This window comes from Oncorhynchus kisutch, linkage group LG26 (genome assembly GCF_002021735.2).
Source record: "Oncorhynchus kisutch isolate 150728-3 linkage group LG26, Okis_V2, whole genome shotgun sequence".
NCBI classification, from domain to species: domain Eukaryota; kingdom Metazoa; phylum Chordata; class Actinopteri; order Salmoniformes; family Salmonidae; genus Oncorhynchus; species Oncorhynchus kisutch.
Window position 1 is genome coordinate 24,371,882 of NC_034199.2, and position 21,991 is coordinate 24,393,872.

At 42.0% G+C, this 21,991-nt stretch overlaps 1 protein-coding gene across 1 annotated transcript in view; it reads left to right on the top strand.

Moving 5' to 3' along the window:
• Positions 1-8,140, top strand: part of LOC109870628 (transmembrane protein FAM155A) — a 143,657-nt gene extending 135,517 nt beyond the window's left edge. The window contains exon 3 of the mRNA XM_020461185.2: positions 1,470-8,140. Within this exon, the coding sequence (XP_020316774.1) occupies positions 1,470-1,786 (317 nt within the window). The 3' untranslated portion in view covers positions 1,787-8,140. The remainder of the gene's footprint in view (positions 1-1,469) is intronic.
• The last annotated feature ends 13,851 nt before the right edge of the window (positions 8,141-21,991 follow it).

A 21,991-nucleotide genomic window follows, 5' to 3' on the forward strand; every position in this document is an offset into this window, starting at 1 on the left:
TCAATAGGCAAAGAGTTGAAAAACTACAAACCTCAGATTTCCCACTTCCTGGCTGGATTTTGTCTCAGGTTTTTGCCTGCCACATGAGTTGTGTTATACTTCAGAGTGTTTTCTATCCTAATATACTAATAATATGCATATATTAGCAACTGGGCCTGAGTAGCAGGCAGTTTACTCTGGGAACCTTATTCATCCAAGCTACTCAATACTGCCCCCAGCCATAAGAAGTTAAACATGGAGTACAACCACAGCACTGATCTGTTACAACTAGCTCATGGACCTAAAATGCCAACATGCGTTTGCTGTGGTGTGAGATATGCCGTATAGCACAAATGATTGTGTCTCGAGGCTACTTCCCCTTTAAGGTCTGCACTAGAATGATGGCTTCCACCTCAAAGCTATTGAATGCATCCCCAGCTATCCATGAGAAGAGTGACAATGGTGTGAGTTTACTGTATGTCACCACCTGGCGGTCAGCAGCCAGCCAATGTCAACAACACCACCAGACAGGAGTTTACGCATGGCATAGACCACATGGAGAATTCGTTTTTTTTTCTCCTTTTGGGACAGTTAGAGGTCAGCTCTAGTAATCCATGTTGATTTATGTGTCAAAAAGATAATAATGTCATGCCCTTTTCCTACCTTCTGAAGTGTATGCATTCTGTTTTGTGCTGAGTTGGTGCAGTCCTTGATGCTGAATATATCCAATTTGTTTGCCTGTGTGTGTTCCTGTGTGTATGTGTGTGTGTGTGTGTGTGTGTGTGTGTGTGTGTGTGTGTGTGTGTGTGTGTGTGTGTGTGTGTGTGTGTGTGTGTGTGTGTGTGTGTGTTTGTGCGTGCCTGTGTGTGCCCCGTGTGTGCACCCATGAAAGTGTGGCCTGTCAGATCAGAGCTGCAACCGTTATTAAGTCTTTAATTATGTGGAGCCTCTCATCAGGCTTAAGCTCTTCGATGTCAAACAGTCCAGAGTGGGAGACGACTTAGCCCTCCTCACAAGTTCACCCACTCACATTAGTATGCAGACCGCTCACTGAGAGCGGTCACAGAGACACTCACAGCCGGCATGGAGGGAGCAACAGTTGTTGTTGTACAGAAGACAATCCGTTGCCCAATCCAAAAGGAACCTATAGCCTATACCACTAGACCCTTCTTGATTTGAGGTGATCGGATGCTTGTAAGTAATGGTGGAAACAAGATGTTGGAGTGATTAGGATATTTTTTACATCCATATTATATTTTATATTGAGAAGGAGTGTCAAAATAACAACAACATAAATATATTTTTACTGCTTGAATTATGTTGTTAACCAGTTTAACATAGCAATGGCCAATTTACCACTGCTAAAGGCTATGTCCAGGCACTCCGTGATACGATGTGCACAGAAACAGCCCTTAGCCTTGGTATATTGGCCATATACCACACCACCTCAGGCTTTATTGTTCATGTGAATATGTGTCCCTCCTCTGCAGGGCTGTTGGAGGAGTACCATGGGGGCATGGATGCAGATGCGGAGTGCTGTGATGTTCGGTGGGACTTCCAGACAGAAGATGACAACAACCATTCCCGGGGGACCCTCAAAAGAACTCACCCATCCTGTCACCACCGTACCTCTCTCAGTTCCTCGGCCGTGTGCAGAGTGTGCAACAGCCGGCTCAAACTCTGCCTGCTAGTCCTTGTCCTCCTGCACACTGTCGCCTCCCTAACCGCATCCCACAATGCAACAGGGCTGGGCCTCCCTGCCTCACTCGCCCCTCTGGAGGAGAGCTCCCCCGCCAACGAGGAGTGATGGGATGGCCGATGATATAGGTTGTCACGACAATATGAAACATCTCCACCTCGGTCGGGAATGCTATGTGCTGTTGGCTAGACGTCTGCAGCCGCTGTGCTTTCTGGGTAATTGAGTCTTTGCAGAGGTGTTGGACTACTTATAAATGGAAGACATGCAAATCAATCAAAGCAAACAGACTTACAAACAAAGAGACGAAAACATGACAGTGTCGGGAAAATGGGACAATGCAGCAGCCTTTGTTGAGTAGGAAGGCCTCCTCACTGCTGAGTTTCTCTAGCTGCGCTTTTTTACACTGTTTCCCTGTTCTGGCTTTCTGTTGCACTGGCTGACTACCGGATAACACTCACTGTCCACTTAGAATGTCCATCCTTTATGTTGTTCCTTTATGGGTCTCTTGTGCAGGAAGGAAATGTCTCATTGATATAGGATAGATAACATCAAAAAGCAAAGTTGTGAGTGTGTGCGTATTTGTGTGTGTGTGATTGTGTGTGGGTGTCTACTCTGAAGTCTTCACTCATTTGGGTTCCCATTCCTAAAGCGGCTTTAGATGTAGGAAAGGACACTAAAATGTTAGAGTAGTAGTTTGCTCTCATGGTTCTGTGTGGCTAAATTGGTAGAGAATGGTGTTTACACTGCCATGATTGTGGGTTCGACTCCCACGGGGGACCAGTATGAAAATGTATGCACTTACGACTGTAAATTGCTTTGGATAAGAGCATCTGCTACAATGTAAACAAATGATCCTTGGTAAAAATGAACGTACACCCAGACTACACTACTGGCCAGTGATACAATTGTAATGCTTCTCAATATAGAAGACAACCCCTTGATATAGAAGTATCCTACTAGCCTTTCTCTGTCCCTACCACACACTCTGTCCATGCTCTGTGTCTTCTCAGCCCAGCACTCCACACATAGAAGGTCTACTGTTTGTCTAATCAAAATGTCTTACCTCTATTCTGTACTTGCATGTGGAGGCTCTCTTAATGATGTGAAATTCACAGCCTTTTTGGTTTGCTTTACATAGCCTTAGCCCCCCTCTGTGGTAGAGAACACTACTGCACCCCCAAAACACCACCAGTAAGGTAGCATGTCCTCTGCTTTCTTCAACTAATGTTACTTATCTCACATTGTGTAAAGGGCTTATTTCTATATACAAACACAGACAAAAATGTGCTTGAGGTATGGCTTCAGGTATCTCAGTTCACACTGCATGCTTAGGGGTATACCTTCAAAGGTATGCATTTGCTTAAAAGGTGTTTAATGTGTTGCTATAGAGAGCGGGCAGGTGTAGGACCCCGTATGTAGTATGTTTGAGGAGAAACGTTGGGCGGCACAGTAAGGCTGAGAAGCTCAATGGCATTATGTTAACATTACTGTTAGCATTATGGTTAGTGTGAGCTGGAAGAAAAGGCAATATTTAAGGGCTGTTTTAATCATTTCTTGTCCCTTTGTTTTCTAGCTGATTAACTGAACTGATAGATAGTGGTGTCAGGTATTTTAGGCCTAACAAATGTATGCTGAATGCAGAATTCTCCACTTTCATGTCTGTTGAATATATATGTTAGCCTCCTATTGCTAGGTCCGGCTTGTCAGATTCTACTCGTCAACTACAGGTCCCACAAATTGAGAAACAAATAGAAAACTGGTTCTCCTCTCATTCATTGTTGCATTCTCCATTGTGAGATCTGTCTGTTTACTTGTTGTCTCACTCATAGTCATGCTGCATTCACGACACTCGGAGTGTTGGGATATGCAACCTGTAGAGCAATGGAGTTGTGTGCATTCACATGCTTTGAACTCGTTGAGAACACCAACAGGCTAACGTCAAACTATCAACTTCAACCGTAAACATACTTTCATGCTCAAAAACAAATTATAGTATTCAAAAACCATCATATTGATTGTTTTTGATAAATAATGTTTTGTTGTTGCATTTAACTGCCGAAAATGCTGTCATCAAAGTATTTTCCTTAGGTGATGTCAGAGTTCAGCATGTCATAGAATTTGGGGTGCAGAGATGATACCTGAGTTGCAAGGTTGTAATTAGGACTTGGAAGTTTAGATTACTCCGATAGGTTGTGAATGCAGGATCTGTTCATTTGAACCCATCATCCCATCATTCCTGTTTCTTCTCTGGTTCCTTCATCCCATCATTCCTGTCTCCTCTCTGGTTCCTTCATCCCATCATTCCTGTCTCCTCTCTGGTTCCTTCATCCCATCATTCCTGTCTCCTCTCTGGTTCCTTCATCCCATCATTCCTGTCTCCTCTCTGGTTCCTTCATCCCATCATTCCTGTCTCCTCTCTGGTTCCTTCATCCCATCATTCCTGTCTCCTCTCTGGTTCCTTCATCCCATCATTTCTGTCTCCTCTCTGGTTCCACCACCCCGTCATTGCCGTTTCCTCTCTGGTTCCACCACCCCGTCATTGCCGTTTCCTCTCTGGTTCTATGGCCTGTAATTCCATAGGCCAACAGTAGATGGGGCTCTTGAATAGGTTTATTTCAAGAATTTATTATAAATTATTAATTAAAGGTAGAATGTCAAATGAAATCCTAGCAAGATTGGACCACTGAAAGATGGGGTCAAAGATAGTCAAAGCAGATGCATAAGGATACAGGAGGCTGAGGTCTTCGGAACCTAGTGATAATGGAGGTGTGTGTGTGTATGTTCGAGGGGCTTCTGGTGGCTCACTAATTAGTCAGGTTCAGCACAGAGCCAGTCTTCTCTGGAGACCTCATTAGCATGGCTGTGCCAAGGGGCCTGCAGGTGTGGCGGAAATTTCCTGTTTTTAGAGCCCTCCGGAGACACAACATTAACTAGCCCCATTAATCACTTCTTCCTCTTCATCAGCACCTAACACCTACTGTAAGTCAGCACACCGCATACATACACCTTCATCAGCATTACACCTCTATCAGCCTCTCATCTAGACCTTCATCAGCATTACACCTACAATAGATCTGAACGTCATCTTCTAGTAAACAGACTCGTTCTGTCCATCTGAGAGATGAGTGAAAAAGAGTTTGACAGAGATTCAGAGGGAAGGTAGGGATATGGAGAAAAAAACATTAACGGAGGATGGAATGAGAAAGAGAGGGAGGAGTCACAAAGTGTCAGAGGGGAGAGAATGGATGGTTGACAAATCAAAATGAACAACAGGGACCCTAGGCCAAACCCTAAATCAGCGAGTATATGATGTTACAGTATGCAAGAGAATCCCACACATGGCCAGATTAAAGCCATGGCCCTTTTGGAGAGCTCTAAATAGTATGTCCTGAGAGAAAAGAGATATTATCACCAAATATAAGACTATTCTCAGCAGCTACAATACCATTTAGTAAAAGTGCCCTAAAAAGGCTTATGTTAGCATGTTAGCTTCAGTGCTACCCTACTGCATCAAGACAATCCTTATACTGTATCTCCTGACTCTCACTCTTATGTGTGACCCATACCCTGTAGGAGTCTAACACGTTAGTAGGCTACTCCACCAAAATGAGGCCCAGGAATGTTCTAGGAAAATTGCATCTTGTCTTGCTCTTGATTTTTCCATGTTCCATATCTGATATAAGGTCGAGATCCAATGACCTTATGGACCTTGGTGTGATCTGACCCTGAACCAGTATACATTACTATAGCTTTACATCAACACACTAAGTCATGCACATGTAAAAGTCCCTTTTACATGCAGTAATGCATCATGTACTACCAATGGCTGTCCTGGCTGATGACCACAGTATGTGTTCTCCATGCCATCTTTCACTGACTGTGCCATAGACTCACCATAAACGTTACTGTACACAAGCTTTCTCCAAATAAAGATAGACGTTATGAAATTCCATGAATATACGTTTTTCTAATTTCGATATGGTCAATGCAGGCATGTATGCAACTCTGCTGTGATTTGCTAGGTTTGATTCCCTATTATGCTAATGTGGTTTAAGGCCCTATCAATTCAATCTAGATCACAATGACATTGATGTTGTACTGTATGTACTATAGACCTCCAAATGAGTACCATGACCCAATCTACAAGACATCACATTTATAGTGTTGTGTTCATTGCACATAATTATGTGTTCTTATCCTGTCCCACTCTCCCGCTTGTGCAGCTGCCTTCATATACAGTTGAAGTTGGAAGTTTACATACACTTAGGTTGAAGTCATTAAAACTAGTTTTCAACCACTCCACAAATTTCTTGTTAACAAACTATAGTTTTGGCAAGTCGGTTAGGACATCAACTTTTTGCATGATACGAGTCATTTTTCTAACAATTGTTTACAGACAGATTATTTCACTTATAACTCACTGTATCACAATTCCACTGGGTCAGAAGTTTACATACACTACATTGACTGTGCCTTTAAACAGCTTGGAAAATTCCAGGGAATGATGTCATGGCTTTAGAAGCTTCTGATAGGCTAATTGACATAATTTGAGTCAATTGGAGGTGTACCTGTGGATGTATTTCAAGGCCTACCTTCAAACTCAGTGGCTCTTTGCTCATGGGAAAATCAAAAGAAATAATCCAAGACCTCAGAAAAATAATTGTAGACCTCCACAAGTCTGGTTCAACGTTGGGAGCAATTTCCAAACACCTGAATGTACCACGTTCATCTGTACAAACAATAGTATGTCCGAAAAAAACACCATGGGACCACGCAGCCGTCATACCGCTCAGGAAGGAGAAGCGTTCTGTCTCCTAGAGATTAACGTACTTTGGTGCGAAAAGTGCAAATCAATCCCAGAACAACAGCAAAGGACCTTGTGAAGATGCTGGAGGAAACAGGTACAGAAGTATCTATATCCACAGTAAAACGAGCCCAATATCGACATAACCTGAAAGGTCGCTCAGCAAGGAAGAAGCCACTACTCCAAAACAGCCATAAAAAAGCCCGACTACGGTTTGCAACTGCACATGGGGACAAAGATCGTACTTTTTGGCGAAATGTCCTCTGGTCTGATGAAACAAAAATAGAACTGTTTGGCCATAATGACCATTGTTATGTTTGGAGGAAAAAGGGGGATGCTTGCAAGCCAAATAACAACATCCCAACCATGAAGCACGGGGGTGGCAGCATAATGTTGTGGGGGTGCTTTGCTGCAGGAGGGTCTGGTGCACTTCACAAAATAGATGGCATCATGAGGAGGGAAAGTATGTGGATATATTGAAGCAACATCTCAAGACAACATCTCAAGACATGGATCTTCCAAATGGACAATGACCCCAAGCATACTTCCAAAGTTGTGGCAAAATGGCTTAAAGGACAACAAAATCAAGGTATTGGAGTGGCCATCACACAGCCCTGACCTCAATCCTATAGAAGATTTGTGGGCAGAATTGAAAAAGTGTGTGCTAGCAAGGAGGCCTACAAACACCAGCTCTGTCAGGAGGAATGGGCCAAAATTCATCCAACTTATTGTGGGAATCTTGTGGAAGGCTACCCGAAACGTTTGACCCAAGTTAAACAATTTAAAGGCAATGCTACCAAATACTAATTGAGTGTATGTAAACTTCTGACCCACTGGGAATGTGATGAAAGAAATAAAAGCTGAAATAAATCATTCTCTCTACTATTATTCCGACATTTCACATTCTTAAAATAGAGTGGTGATCCTCACTGACCTAAGACGGAATTGTTACTAGGATTAAATATTAGGAATTGTGAAAAACTGAGTTTAAATATATTTGGCTAAGGTGTATGTAAACTTCCAACTTCAACTGTAAATGTCTCTCTTTCTTTTTCTTTCTCTCTCTTTTTAGCCATGTTTTTGTTATGTCCTGTGGATCTATGCAGAAGCCCATTCCTTTTTTTGGTTGTAAATATGTTCCCTCGAATATTGAACGATGTATCAGTTATGTCTTTGCTTCCAGGTTATCTTGCGTTTTGAGTTGATGTCATATTTCTTTACTCTTCTTCTTTTATTGTTTCCCCTTGAGCGTCTGAAATCATTTGTTGCGTTTTTGTTGAAGTAAGAAGAGAATGCGATGGGGCTTAACCAATAGAATTGGCCTCAGATTCACATCTTTATTGAGAGAGGATATGGGACTGTGTGTGTGTGGGAGAGAGAGAGAGAAAGAAAGCTATATGATTATTAAAAAAGGTTCAAAGGCATATAGAAGTATCATTACAGTTATGGTTATTATGATTACTATTATACTACCGGTATATTGTAATATTATAGATGCTTTAGTTCAGTAACTTCTTTAATTTTTTTTACAAACGACTTTGATGAAATGATTTATAAAACAATCTCACAAGTCATGATCTTTTGGAAAAGTATCAAAACTACTGCTACAATGATGAAATTGTCTTCTGATTCAAATAAATGCAGACATATAATATGTTCCTCTGTGGTGGTTTCAGTGTGTTCTAGTACTGTTCTAGAAACACACTACACAGGTAGCGCAATGCACAATGACGCATTTTGGAACAAGGCAGATGTCTGTATGAGGTAGCGGAATGGTTTTTAGGAAATAACCCCTGTCTTTTTCTTTGATAATGGAGGGCGTTTTCTTACATTTGAGTGCATGCAGTGGACTCCTGTATTCACTAGATGGTAGTATAGACCTAGTAAATGGGGTACAGAGAGCCTTGATTATTACGCGTTCACATCCAGGCCTCGACACACGACAGCCAGTGAAAGAGAATGGGGATACCATAACCGCTACAGGAGCACTCGAGAATTTTGCATTGACAACTGTACGGTGAGGCAGGCTGGTGACAGAGTTGGCCAGACCTCTTCGATGATGTTTCAGGGTGACAACAGTAGTCCTGTCATGATGTGATAACAACACAGACACAAATGATCCCTCTGCCTCTTGCTTCCACTCCCTCCAGCCCTTCTTAGTTAAGTCTGACTGGACTCCAGCTCCACCATTACAGAGAGCAGACCCATGCTATGGCCTGGCTTGTAGCCTGCTGGGGTTGGACAATAAAAGGGTGTTGGAGAATACGTCTTCTACCACCCAGAAGACTGATTCATCGGTTTAGCCAAATCCGAGAGCTTTTACTGTAAGACATTCCCTCAAATGCATTCCAGCCATCCTGAAAGTTTGTAATGTGGCGTTCTAAGAAATTCTTCAACACTAGTTTTGGGGAGTTTTTTCCCTGATGTGAAATTGGAACACTATGTTGCTTCACACCTCCTCACTGAATAAACCGGTGACGTTTCCACCTGTTGACTGGCTTCCTTCCGGTATGTAGGCCGCTGGTGTGTAGGCTAACTGTTGGACATTTTTGAGCTCAGATATTCTATAGTGAGCTGAGATATGCAATAGAAGCCAATCATCCATTCTGAAAATGCTGAGCAGGACCTGGTGGGGCCAGATGGGTCAGAGCCCACACACGCTTAGACTATTCATATTTCATGACTCCAGATGTACTGTACAGTACTGGACATACATTTATTCAGCCGTTTATTAACTAGAATCCTCTGTGTGTATGTGTGTGTCATGAACTGAGTCAATAATTGTTACTCATATGAAACTTTAGAAAAGGGGTGAATTTCTCTTTTCTTTCACAGTTTTGTAACTACACAGCAAATTGCCCAGTGTTACCTAGTGTTGATTTTTAATTGTAACATTTCTAGTGTTGATTCTGGTGTTATATTAACTCTGTAAGTGTTAAATTCATACTAATTTGTGTAAAATATCCCCAGTGTTGGTTTTAATAACAAGTGTTGAGAGTGAGAGTGTGATCGTGTCAGTTTTACTCTGTGGAGAGTAAAACATTCCCATCAAAACCAAAACAATCATTATCATATTTCCCAGCATGCGCTATTGCAGCAAAACATTTTGGGGATTGTTTTTAATATCTGTGTTTTTTCATTTTCTTTGATTGATTGATTATCTTATGCTACACAAAGATAAATAGCATACATCTTTCTATACTATTCCAGCCTGTTAGTTAGATTTATTGCACCGTTACTAGAATCGTTGTTCCATTATAAATGGTTTAAGTAGTCGCCTTCATCAGAGATCCTGACGATTATTGTGAGGGCAGGTACTAATAACTGGATTCAAATAGAACTTACACTTAATTTTGAAAGCCAGCACAATGCGACTTGCTAGTCTGATGTGGCCTGAAAATCAGGTGGTTCCTAACACTACTATGTTGGGGTAGTACGTGGCCATCAAAGTCATAAATAGTTCAATTTTAATGACAACATTTACCTAGAGTTGGAACTCACTTGAAGTGCACAGGACTGAAAATGAGCACATTCAACAACCTTGTCTATGTCATTAACAAACATAGTCATGGGTGGTAACTTTACAATTTACTTGAAAAAGCAAGGCAAACTGGGAAATTATATTGGATGCATGGGTTAGTGGGGGTGTGGCTTTGAATTTGTTATCTTTGGCCACCCATGATTGGAAGTTGTACCAGTTGAAGTGGTCTATGGTTATGTTTATTAAAGCCCGAGCATAACAGTTATGAAGTTGATCAAAATGATTATATAAGAGCATGTAGTAATAATGTTTTTTGACTCGTCTTGTAATATCTAGAACGGAACAATGAATGACCTTGTAAAGTGATACAGATCTCTTGGTGTAATGGTTAAAGCTACTATGTGAGGTGTAGTGATGGGAAACTCCGAATTTCTGAAGGCTTTGGCGCTTTAACCAAATTGTGCCAGAAAATGTGTTAATTTCTCGAAGCTTCATTATGTGTTCACAATGCACATTAGTGACATCTGCTGGTCAGCAATAAACGTGTGATTATCAGATAGATGGTTTTAATACAAATCTAAACTCTGTTATGTAGTGGTAAATGGTTGGCTTTAGTAGCCTATAATCAGTTGGGATATCAACCAGGTTTATATCTTACACAATGCTTCCCTTTATTGCCTTCAAGTTGACTATTTTTCAAAAACTCGAACTATGGCATTATTTATGATGCTTAAGACAGAAGCGTACACTGTACTAAATAAAACAATTATTTGAACAACAGTGTAGAAAGTGTGGTTTCACATAAAATAATGTTCAAAATAGTGTGCCTTTAACACTATTCAACCTCAGGTCCCTGAATGTTCCATTGTTCCCTAATCTACCTGCTATGCTACTGGTCAGGTAAAACTATATTTGCAAATACAGTGTCCAGTAGAGGTTGGTGTTTGAAAGCCGCTTGGAATCGAAGAAGGCACTAGAACCACAGCGAAATCACTGGGATCTCGCATTTTGCAAAACACGGTTTGAAAAAGCATGTGATCAAACAAAGCTTCAGACGTCACTGATGACATACTGTACTTCTGATAAAGTGATACACGCATCGGCACACTGTTTGGAAGTTAGCTGCTTAGCAATTTCAACGCCTGCCTCGGCGTTCCGCTATCAAAAGCAACATAACTAATGACGTGTTATTGCATAACGCCATTGGTAAAAACTACATACACTTCCTAATGTTAAAGGTCCCGAACAGTCATTCTGAATCCCATGTAAAATAGCCTTTTGAGTGAATAAATATCAAGAAACTTGGATAAAGTGAACAGTGTTGCAGTAAAATCTCCTCAAGCTAATTTGGTGAGACACAAAGCAATTGGTTTCATCCAAATATCATCCAATTTCATGAAAAACATGATTTTGACATGAACTTTAAAAATACTATATGAGGTGTAAGAGTGTCAGCACTAAGAACTGTGTTAATTTAACAATCAAAAGTGTGTACCCATATACACTGGCTTAGTCCTAAATTTAACACTGTCAGTGTTGATTTAACACAGGAGAATTAGCTGTTTAGGTGAACTACTAGATGTACTGTATGTAATCTGGGTAAGCCAAACCACTTGTGTTTCTGGGTGAGCGAACTCTGACTAATATACACATTTGCAAATAGACATATACAAGCAGTTTTTTTTACAGTAGCTTACCCCAATGCTTTACCAACCAACCTACCTACCTACCTGCTCTCCACAGAGTTGAAGATGTCATTTCTATTAGTGTTGTTTTGGAGGAGGGAGGTATCAGGAGGGAGGGAGGGAGGTATCTAATCCTCTGCCTACCTGCTGATTGTCAGCCCTGAATACTGCACCTGTTATTCAACCCTCACTCTGCCTCTATGACTGTCTGACTGTGTTGAACTGTGTGGGCAGATAGGAGGTAAGGGATTGAGAAATATGTGGATTGTGAAAGTGTTACAGTATTGCTGACAAGGGTGCATCCATATTGCTGATGTGCACTTACCTATCTATTAACTGTGAATAGTAATGGCATGAGTCCCTATCAGGAGGGAAGTGCTGTTGATGGGCCATTGTGCTCTATTGCTCTCTATCATAAACATACTGATGTATAACTACTGTATGCTTTTTCACTCTCTACATTCTGGGATCTACAGAATGATCATAATGATCATGCTGTTTAGTCAGCTTCTGGATATTCCACACCTGTCAGGTGGATGGATTATCTTGGCAAAGGAGAAATGCTTACTAACAGGGATGTAAACAAATTTGTCCACAAAATCTGAGAGAAATAAGCTTTTTTTGTGCATATGGAAAATGTTGGGGATATTTTATTTCAGCTTGTAAAACATGGGACCAATACTTTGTATGTTGCATTTATATTTTAGTTTAATGAATTTATTAACGAAGCACAGACTAACGCTGTACTGGTTGTAGTGCGTCTCAAACCTCTAGCACTACCATTTCTCCACCAAGAGGGGGCAGTGCTCTGCAGAGTGTGATAGCAGGCAGGAGGAAGATAAAGAGGACGAGTATAGTTTTTAATCTTTTCGTCCTTGTCCCCTCTTTATAGCGGAGTGCAGACACACTAAGCATACAATAGGTCTGTGTTCTTCTATAGCATGGACTTTTCCCTTGAGAAATGGCTTTTCTCATTCATAATAAATAGTATGAAGGAGTGTGGCTCTGAGGGAGGGGGTCTTAGTGTCATGGCTCTGTGACACACATGCACAGAGGTTGAGCTGAGCTGTGTTGAGATAGGTTTGTTTTCTTCCTCTGCCTGCCCGTTTCAGACAGATGTCCTTTTACCTGAGGGGAGCCATTTTTTTTTTGTCTCTCTGGGGTGTCATTGTTCTTCTTCGGAACCTCCAATTTGTTGATCCACGACAGGGTTTCCAAACTCGGTCCTGGCATCCCCCCTGGGTGCCCGTTTTTGCCCTAGCACTACATAGCTAGGCACCAGGACTGAGTTTGGGAAACAATGGGCAAGATGAGGGACACATCGTTTGTGTTTGTGTTGCAATGTTTTTGTTTGGTAAGTGAGTGAGTGTTGTATTGTGTTGAATGGAGCTAAAGCTTGTGTACTGTCCACTGGTTTCAACCTTTTTCTCTCTTTGTCTTTCTGTTCCTCTTGTCCTCTCCCACTGGGCATGAACTGGTTGAATCAATGTTGTTTCCACGTCATTTCAATATCGAATTGACTGTCTGTGCCCAGCGGGATATTTTCTGTTAGCGTTTCTAATAGTTACTGCATCTGGAGCGAGAGCAGAGAAGATTGAATGTGTTTGCTTTAATGTGAGACAAAATCGGAAATGTGGAGAGAGAGAAAGGGAGAATATATATATATTTTTAAAAAGGTCATGCAGACATTACCTGTGTGGTATATTGTTGATACCAGCAGTGATAATCGGTAGTCTGCCACAAAGAACTGCAACAGCAGTGACATTATTTTCCCTCTGAATTGTAAATAATGTCAAGATGGTTAGATAATATCTTGAGTTTTTGACCTCAAGTAATAAAGAAGGGAGCTGTTAATGAAAAGAGTCTGCAAGGAGAGCTCCTTGTAACAACGGAAAGAGCGTTGAGTTCCCTGTCAGTAACACTGGACCCATTTACACACTAATTATTTCCTTTCTTCCCTCCATTGCTGATGAGGCACGTCCAATTAGCTCAATTAACAGAGCCGGCGCCTACGCACTGGACACTTCTCATTACAGAGAGAGTGAAAAAGGGGGGGGGGGGGGGGAGGTGGAAGAGAGAGCGATGGCAGGTGGTTAGAGCGTTGGGCCAGTAACTGAAAGGTTGCTAGATCAAATCCCTGAGCTGACAAGGTAAAAATCTGTTGTTCTGCCCCTGAACAAGGCAGTTAACCCACAGTTCCTAGGCTGTCATTGTAAATAAGACTTTGTTCTTAACTGACTTGCCTAGTTAAATAAAAAGAGGGTGAGAATTGAGTAATTAGGGTTGCTCAATGCATACAAAGGGTTCAACTGTTAGGCTGCTGAATAGTGGGAAGGAGGGAAAATGTTATTATAACAACCTTGTTGTGATTGCCTCAAATGAATGACTTCTGCCTATTATATAGAGACACTTAATAGACAGATGAATAGAACTACAGTAGGCAGCCAAGGTAGATAATCAATACAGAATAACTTTGGCTTGACAACCACTGTCACAATACTAAATGTTAAACACATGACACAGGAGTAAATGAACCACGAGAGGTGACAATGAGACAGATCTCTTTAAGAAGCAGTTGGTGTTTTTTGGTAATAGGGTTCTCAACTATATGACAAACGAGAGGTGACAATGAGGCAGATCTCACTGAACACAATGTCACTGGTCTGTCCATAGGTTAGCTTTCATTCAAGTATGTATGGAGGATGAAGCAATGGGCTGAACTTTCGTTGGAGAGTTGTGGTTTTGGTGCTCTATAAAGCCGGGAGTAGAACGTCATTGGAAACTGGAAATGGGAAGAATAGAAAGTGGGAGAGGGCAGGTATTCTCCCTACGTCTGGGGTAGAGTAATGCAGTAGAAAGCCCACAGCTATTTGAATGTGAGGCAGGCGTTTGCATAGCATGGCTTGCGTATCTCCTGCATTATGCAGCGGTATAACTTCGGTCAATATCCCAGGCGGTGTGCTGAAAACACACTTCCCCCTCTCCTGCTGAAGAGAAGTGTTGCCCTGGGGTAAGCAGCCATATTGAGTCAGGCATCTTGTCAGACAGGTGTCAGGACCCTTCCACTCTCATTATCACAGGAAGTCCTCCTCTGTTTGTGGAGACCAGAAAAGTCTGGTGCCATGGAGACGGAAGGGGAGAGACAGTGTTAAGCCCAAGAGTAAAACCTTCTCACATATAGTACATGGTTGGAAAGCCCAGCACACACTGGAGCATGCTCTGTTCAGTCTGCTTGGAATAATTGGGAGGAGAGAGATATGTTCTGTGTGTGTGTGTGTGTGTGTGTGTGTGTGTGTGTGTGTGTGTGTGTGTGTGTGTGTGTGTGTGTGTGTGTGTGTGTGATTGCTTAGTGATGGACATTGAAAAGCGGCATATCTGACAGCAGCCTGGTTAAATCATTTCTGTCATATCATGTTTTCTGTTCTCCATCTATCCCGTATTCTCTCTCTCAACAGTGGACAGGAATCAGGCTGTGGAATAACAGAGGTTTGAGAGGTTTCAAGGCAGGTGTTCTGTCTGACATGTTTTCTCGCATTTCCCAATAGACCTTAGCTACCCACTCTCAGTCACACATTCACATACTGACCCACTTGCAGTGAAATCCATCCACAACCTACATACATGCCTGGACATGAATGTACTCCATTCTCTCACCCTTCCCACTCCCTGAGATCCTCCACATACACACACACACACACACACACACACACATACACATACACACACACGCACGCACATGCATGTGCGCACACACACACATTCACACGCAGACATGCACGCACATAGACACATACACACACACACTCCTCACTCTACATCTGACCTCATATGTCCATCCCCAGTGGTAGAGAAAGTGTTTCACACCCACACATCAAAGCATCCCAGCCAGAGTACACTCACAGTGGGGATGCCAGATCCAGGACAGACCCTTATCTCCAGGTAATGTACAGCATGAATATCCACTACAGTCACCAAGCGAAGTGCCATTATGCAAGAGAAAGAGAGAAAAAGAAAGAGAGTGAGAGAGGCAGACAGAGAGAGAGGCAGACAGAGTGAGGAGCAGACAGAGAGACAGAGGCAGACAGGGAGACATTGAGACAGAGGCAGACAGAGAGACGGAGCGACAGAGGCATACAGAGAAACAGAGACAGACAGAGGCAGATGCAGACAGAGTGACAGAGAGACAGAGGCAGACACAGAGACAAAGAGAGATGCAGACAGAGAGACAGAGGCAGACAGAGAGACAGAGAAAATAGATGAAAAAGTAGACATGTTCATCCTGACTAATGACCCTCCCCACCACCACTACCACTACCACCACAACCATCACCACAACACACACACACACAAAGCAGAGAGTCAGACTCTTTTACATTGACACTACTCAGCTGAAAGACGCATATCACTCAAAAAACATCCAATCAACACCAACTGTCTCTCGGAAAAAGGTAGCCGTTTAGGGTTGGGCGTTTAAATTGGCTATGGAAACAGGCTGATTGGAAAAGGCTGAATGTGTCATGGCTGTGTTGACGGGAGATATCTGAATAACACCAGCCTCATGAATATGCACCGCTAATTAGTCCTATCAACCTTGTTTGAGTAGGCTTCAAAATTCAGCCTCTCACTACTCCTCTGAGGACCATTACTGTTGGCTGGATGTGTATAGACACACACACACAGCAGGTGGTGGTATGTGCGTGCTTTGTGTGATTGTGTGTGTCTTTGTTGGGTGGGAAATGAAGAAAAGTTACAGATTGGAGTGAGAGGAAAGAAAGTGTGAGAAAGGAAAGCGAGAAAAGAGGAATACATGATAAGCCCAAGATCGACTAGGGAATGTTCTATTCATCCCTAAGTCTGTCCTTTATGGCTTTCTGCTTGTCTGAAGCCCTAGGGGAAGGGAGAAGCAGCTAGAAGCCATGTTTTTTTACTTTCTTCTCAGTTTGGAAGAAGCTGCTCTGCTGGATCATTTACATTTGACTTTATGTATGTGTGTGTGTGTGTGTGTGTGTGTGTGTGTGTGTGTGTGTGTGTGTGTGTGTGTGTGTGTGTGTGTGTGTGTGTGTGTGTGTGTGTGTGTGTGTGTGTGTGTGTGTGTGTGTGTGTGTGTGTGTGTGTGTGTGTGTGTGTGTGTGAGTGAGTGAGTGAGTGAGTGAGTGAGTGAGTGAGTGAGTGAGTGAGTGTGAGTGAGTGAGTGAGTGTGTGTGTGTGATTCTTTCTGGGTAAGTCTCTAAGGGATTTCCACACATGGATTGTGCAACATTTGCCTATTATTCCAGAAACAATTCTTCAAGCTCTGTCAAAATCATTGTTGATCATTGCTAGACAACCATTTTCAGGTCTTGCCATAGAATTTAAAGCATATTTAAGTCAAAACTATAACTCAGACACATTCACTGTCTTCTTGTTAAGCAAGTATATATTTGTCCTTGTGTTTTGGCATATTGTTCTTGTGAAATGGGAATTCATTCCCCAGTGTATTTTTGAAAGCAGACTGGACCAAGTTTTCCTCTAGGATTTTGCCTGTGCTTAGCTCCATTCCCTTTCTTTTTTATTCTGAAGAACTCTGCAGTCCTTAACTATTACATGCATGCCCATAAGATGATGCAGCCACCTCTATGCTTGAAAGCATAGAGAGTGGTGTTCAGTCATGTGCTGTAATTTACCCAAACAGAACACTTTGTATTCAGGACAAAAAATGAATTGCTTTGCCACCTTTTTTTGCAATATTACTTTAGTGCCTTGTTATAAACAGGATGCATGTTCTGTACATGCTTCCTTCTTTTAATTCTGTCAATTAGGTTAGTATTGTGGAGTAGCTACAATGTAGTTGATCCATCCTCAGTTTTCTCCTATCACAGCCATTAAAGTCTCTAACTGTTTTAAAGTCACCATTGGCCTCATGGTGAAATCCATGAACAGTTTACTTCCTTTCTGGCAACTGAGTTAGGAAGAACACCTGTATCTTTGTAGTGACTGGGTGTACTGATACACCATCCAAGAGTAATTACTAACTTCACAATTCTCAAAGGAATATTCAGTGTCTGCTTTTTTGTATTTTTCCCCATCTACTAATAGGTTCCCTTCTGTGTTTGAAATTCACTGCTCAACTGAGAGACCTTACAGATAACTAAGGCACTGCATCTCAGTGCTAGAGGCATCACTACAGACCCTGCTTTGATTCCAGCCTGTATCACAACCGTCCGTGATTGGGAATCCCATAGGGCGGCACACAATTGGTCCAGCATCGTCCGGGTTAGGGTTTGGCCGGTAGGCCGTCATTGTAAATAAGAATTTGTTCTTAACGCACTTGCCTAGTTAAATAAAGATTAAATAAAACAATTGTATGTGTGGGGTACAGAGATGAGGTAGTCATTCCAAAATCATGTTAAAAACTATTATTGCACAAAGAGTGAGTCCATGTAGCTTACCCCATGACTTTGTCCACAGTCTGGGCTATCCTGTTGGAAGGTGAACCTTGAGATCCTAAGCGCTCTAGAGCAGGTTTTCATCAAGGGTCTCTCTGTACTTTGCTCTGTTAATCTTTGCCTCGATCCTGACTAGTCTCCCAGTCCCTGCCGCCGAAAAACATCCCCACAGCATGATGCTGCCACCCCCATTCTTCACCGTAGGAATGGGGCCAGGATTCCTCCAGATTTGACACTTGGCATTCAGGCCAAAGAGTTACATTTCATTAGACCAGAGAATCTTGTTTTTCATTGTCTGAGAGTCTTTAGGTGCCTTTTGGCAAACACCAAACGGGCTGTCATGTGCCTTTTACTGAGTGATTTCTGGCCACTCTACCATAAAGGCCTGATTGGTAGAGTGCTGCAGAGATGGTTGTCCTTCTGGAAAGTTCTCCCATCTCCACATAGGAACTCCAGAGCTCTGTCAGAGTGACCATCGGTGTAACGCCCTGACCTTAGAGAGCCTTTTATTTCTCTGTTTTTGTTTAGGTCAGGGTGTGATTAGGGTGGGCATTCTAGGTTTTCTGTTTCTATGTTTCCTATTTCTTTGTTGTTTTTGTCATGTGTGGTTCCCAATCAGAGGCAGCTGTCTAGAGTTGTCTCTGATTGGGGATCATATATAAGTTGTGATTTTCCGTTTGGGTTTTGTGGGGAGTTGTTTTCTGTTTAGTCTCTGTTACCTGACAGAACTGTTCACTTTCATTTTGTTACTTTGTTCGAGTATTTTTTGATATTAAAAGTAATCATGAACACTTTTCATGCTGCTCTTTGGTCCACTCCTTCCAACGACAGGCATTACAATCGGGTTCTTGGTCACCTCTCTGACCAAGGCCCTTCTCCACCGATTGATCTGTTTGGCCGGGCGGACAGCTTTAGGAAGAGTCTTGGTGGTTCCAAACCTATTCTATTTTAAACCTCTTTGGGCTAGGTGGGGCGCTAGTGACCCACCTCGACAACATCTGGTGAAATTTCAGAGCGCGAAATTCAAAATACAAAAATCATAATATTAAACATTCATGAAAATGAATTTGTCTTACACCGTTTAAATGTGTCCTACATCGTTTAAAACCTTAATGTCTTGTTAATCCAACCGCTTCGTCAGATTTCAAAAAGGCTTTACGGCTAAAGCACACCATGCGATTATCTGAGAACAACGCCCTGCGTACAAAAGCATTTTTAAAAATGCAAACCAGCAGAGGCGTCACAAAAGTCAGCAATAGCGATAAAATAAATCACTTACCTTTGAAGATCTTCCTCTGTTTGCAATGGACTCCAATCAAGTTGTAGAAACATCTCAAGGATGATCAATGGATACATGATGCACATGAGCTCAATTTCGAGTCTCATAGCAAAGGGTCTGAATACTTTTGTAAAAAAGGTATTTCTGTTTTCGATTTGTAAGAAATTTGCAAACATCTCTAAAAAACAGTTTTTGCATTATTTTGCATTATGGGGTATTGTGCAAAGATTGATGAGAACATTTAAAACAAAAATACATTTTAGAATAAGGCTGTAATGTAGCAAAATGTGGAAAAAGTCAAGGGGACTGAATACTTTCCGAATGCACCGTATACTGTGATCAAATTAACACAATGAAACGTTGGTTTTCGGAAGTAAGAACGTTTTTTAACTTCATGTTAGTTACTTTGACATTTCTTGGTTGTAGTGATTTTCACCTTTCTAAATCCACTCTGAATCCATCCTTCCAGTGGGATCAAGAAAATTCAGATTTTCAGCATCAAAGCTATCCTAATCACTACCTTTATGTTTTCAAAACCACCAAAAGGACATCAAATCCTGATTAAAGTTGAGATTGGATAACCCTATTCGGAAGATCAGAATAAGTCAAGTTTTGAAAAATCTAATAATAACAAAAATCAGATCAGATAACTTTTTAAAAACTAGGTTCAAAAGATTGTTATTGCTGCACCATAATTACATTACAATGCAGGAATGAAAGCACTGAGGAGCAGCAATATTTTGTATGTGGGCTTCTCATTTAATTATCTCAAACTAATACAAGTAACACAGACTCAACAACTCTCTCATTATCCTAATGCTGTGTCATGGTTTATAGCTCTTCTAAACTTCAATTACCCAAGAAGTTGTAAAAAGTCCTAGAGAATAACAATGAAGGGTCATTTTCCTCTTCCTTCCTTTCCTCTCCTTCTGTTCACTGAGGGCATCAACATGTTCTGTGAAAATCTGCCTTTTATATTGTTTATGCCCTCGGTGAACAGAAGGAGAGGAAAGGAAGGAAGAGGAAAATGACCCTTTATTGTAGTCAGCATGAGAGAAACTTCAGCCGGCTGGCTGTTACTGATCACTCCTATCAAGAGAGTTTATTGCATCTTGGATTGATGGACCCCATTAGGTATCACAAAGATTCCCCTGAGTAAGGTGACTCATAAATGTAGACGTGTTTACTTCTGGCTATGTCTCCTGTAATAAACAAGTGTCAGTGAATAGGTCATCTCTTGGGTGCCATGTTGAGCTTGTTCAGTGACACATACAGTGATTAGACTGTGATCGCACAAGTTTCCTGTTGATAGCATGGTGGTTGGTCTTTGGTGAAAGAGGGTCAGGGTTATCTCCCAAGGCCTCTCTCTTCCTCTCCCTATCTCTCTCCATCAATCAATCATTCAATAAATGAAATGTATTTATAAAGCCCTTTTTACATCAGAAGATGTCACAAAGTGCTATACAGAAACCAAGCCTAAAACCCCAAACAGCAAGCATCTCTCTTTCCCCCCACTCTCCCTCCCTCCCTACCCTTCTGTCACATCTGAGTATGTGTGTGTACGTTCGTGTGTGTGTCTGTGTGCAGTGTGTGTTCTACTTATCTGTGGCTCCACACTCTTTAAGCCAGCTGTGGTGGAAACAGCCAGAGGCTAGTGTGTGCTACTGGACAGGGATTTAAAGCAGGGCTGAGAGGAGAGGACAAATAAAAGAATCGATCACAACAAACAAAAAAGGAAGTCAGGTGAAGAACGGCCAAAGGCTACCCCCCCCCCCCCCCGCCCCACACACACACCACACACACAGACAGACAGACGGATACAGAGACACACAGACACAAACACACACTGACATACACACCCTCCACCCCCCCACCAAAAAAATGAATTTTAACCACACTTATGCATTGCACCCACCTCTCTCCTCCACAATGCTTTTGAAGAGCTAATGAGCATCTATCTTGTTTCAGTATTCAGGTGGCATGGTCCAGAGGGTGGGAATATAAACACTACAAAGCTATTGAGCAGAAGGAAGAGAAGAGCTCCCTTAGAGACATCCTGCTAATTGCTTTCAGAAAGTAGCAAAATACCACAATCAGAGAGGGAAGGAAGTCAAACATCAATCTGTTCCCCTTGACATGCCCCACACACACACACACACACACACACACACACACACACACACACAAGGACTCCAAAGTCAGCTCTGTTTAACCAACCCGCTCTGTCCTGCTATTCCCCCTGCTTTAAAGATAACTCATAGAAGGCATCAGAACACCACAGGTCTGTTCTAACACAGTAACATGGAACAGAGAATATAAGATATGCCATTTAACAGATACTTTTACCCAAAGCAACTTACTGTCATGCATGCATACATTTATTATATGGGTTGTCCTGGGATTCAAACCTACTACCTTGGCATTACAAGCACCATGCTCTACCAAGTAAGCTACAAAGGACCACAACATTTTATTATAGGATCTCTATGGGATGGGTCTCAGGGACATCACAGCTTGTGGCTGACAGGTTTAGATGTCGATCTGACGCCTTTCCTCAATGTATGATAATTGGTTGTTCTAACTATAGAGAGAACTCAGAACTGTGCCTCCGTAGTTGGTGTGAATACTGCATATCCGAT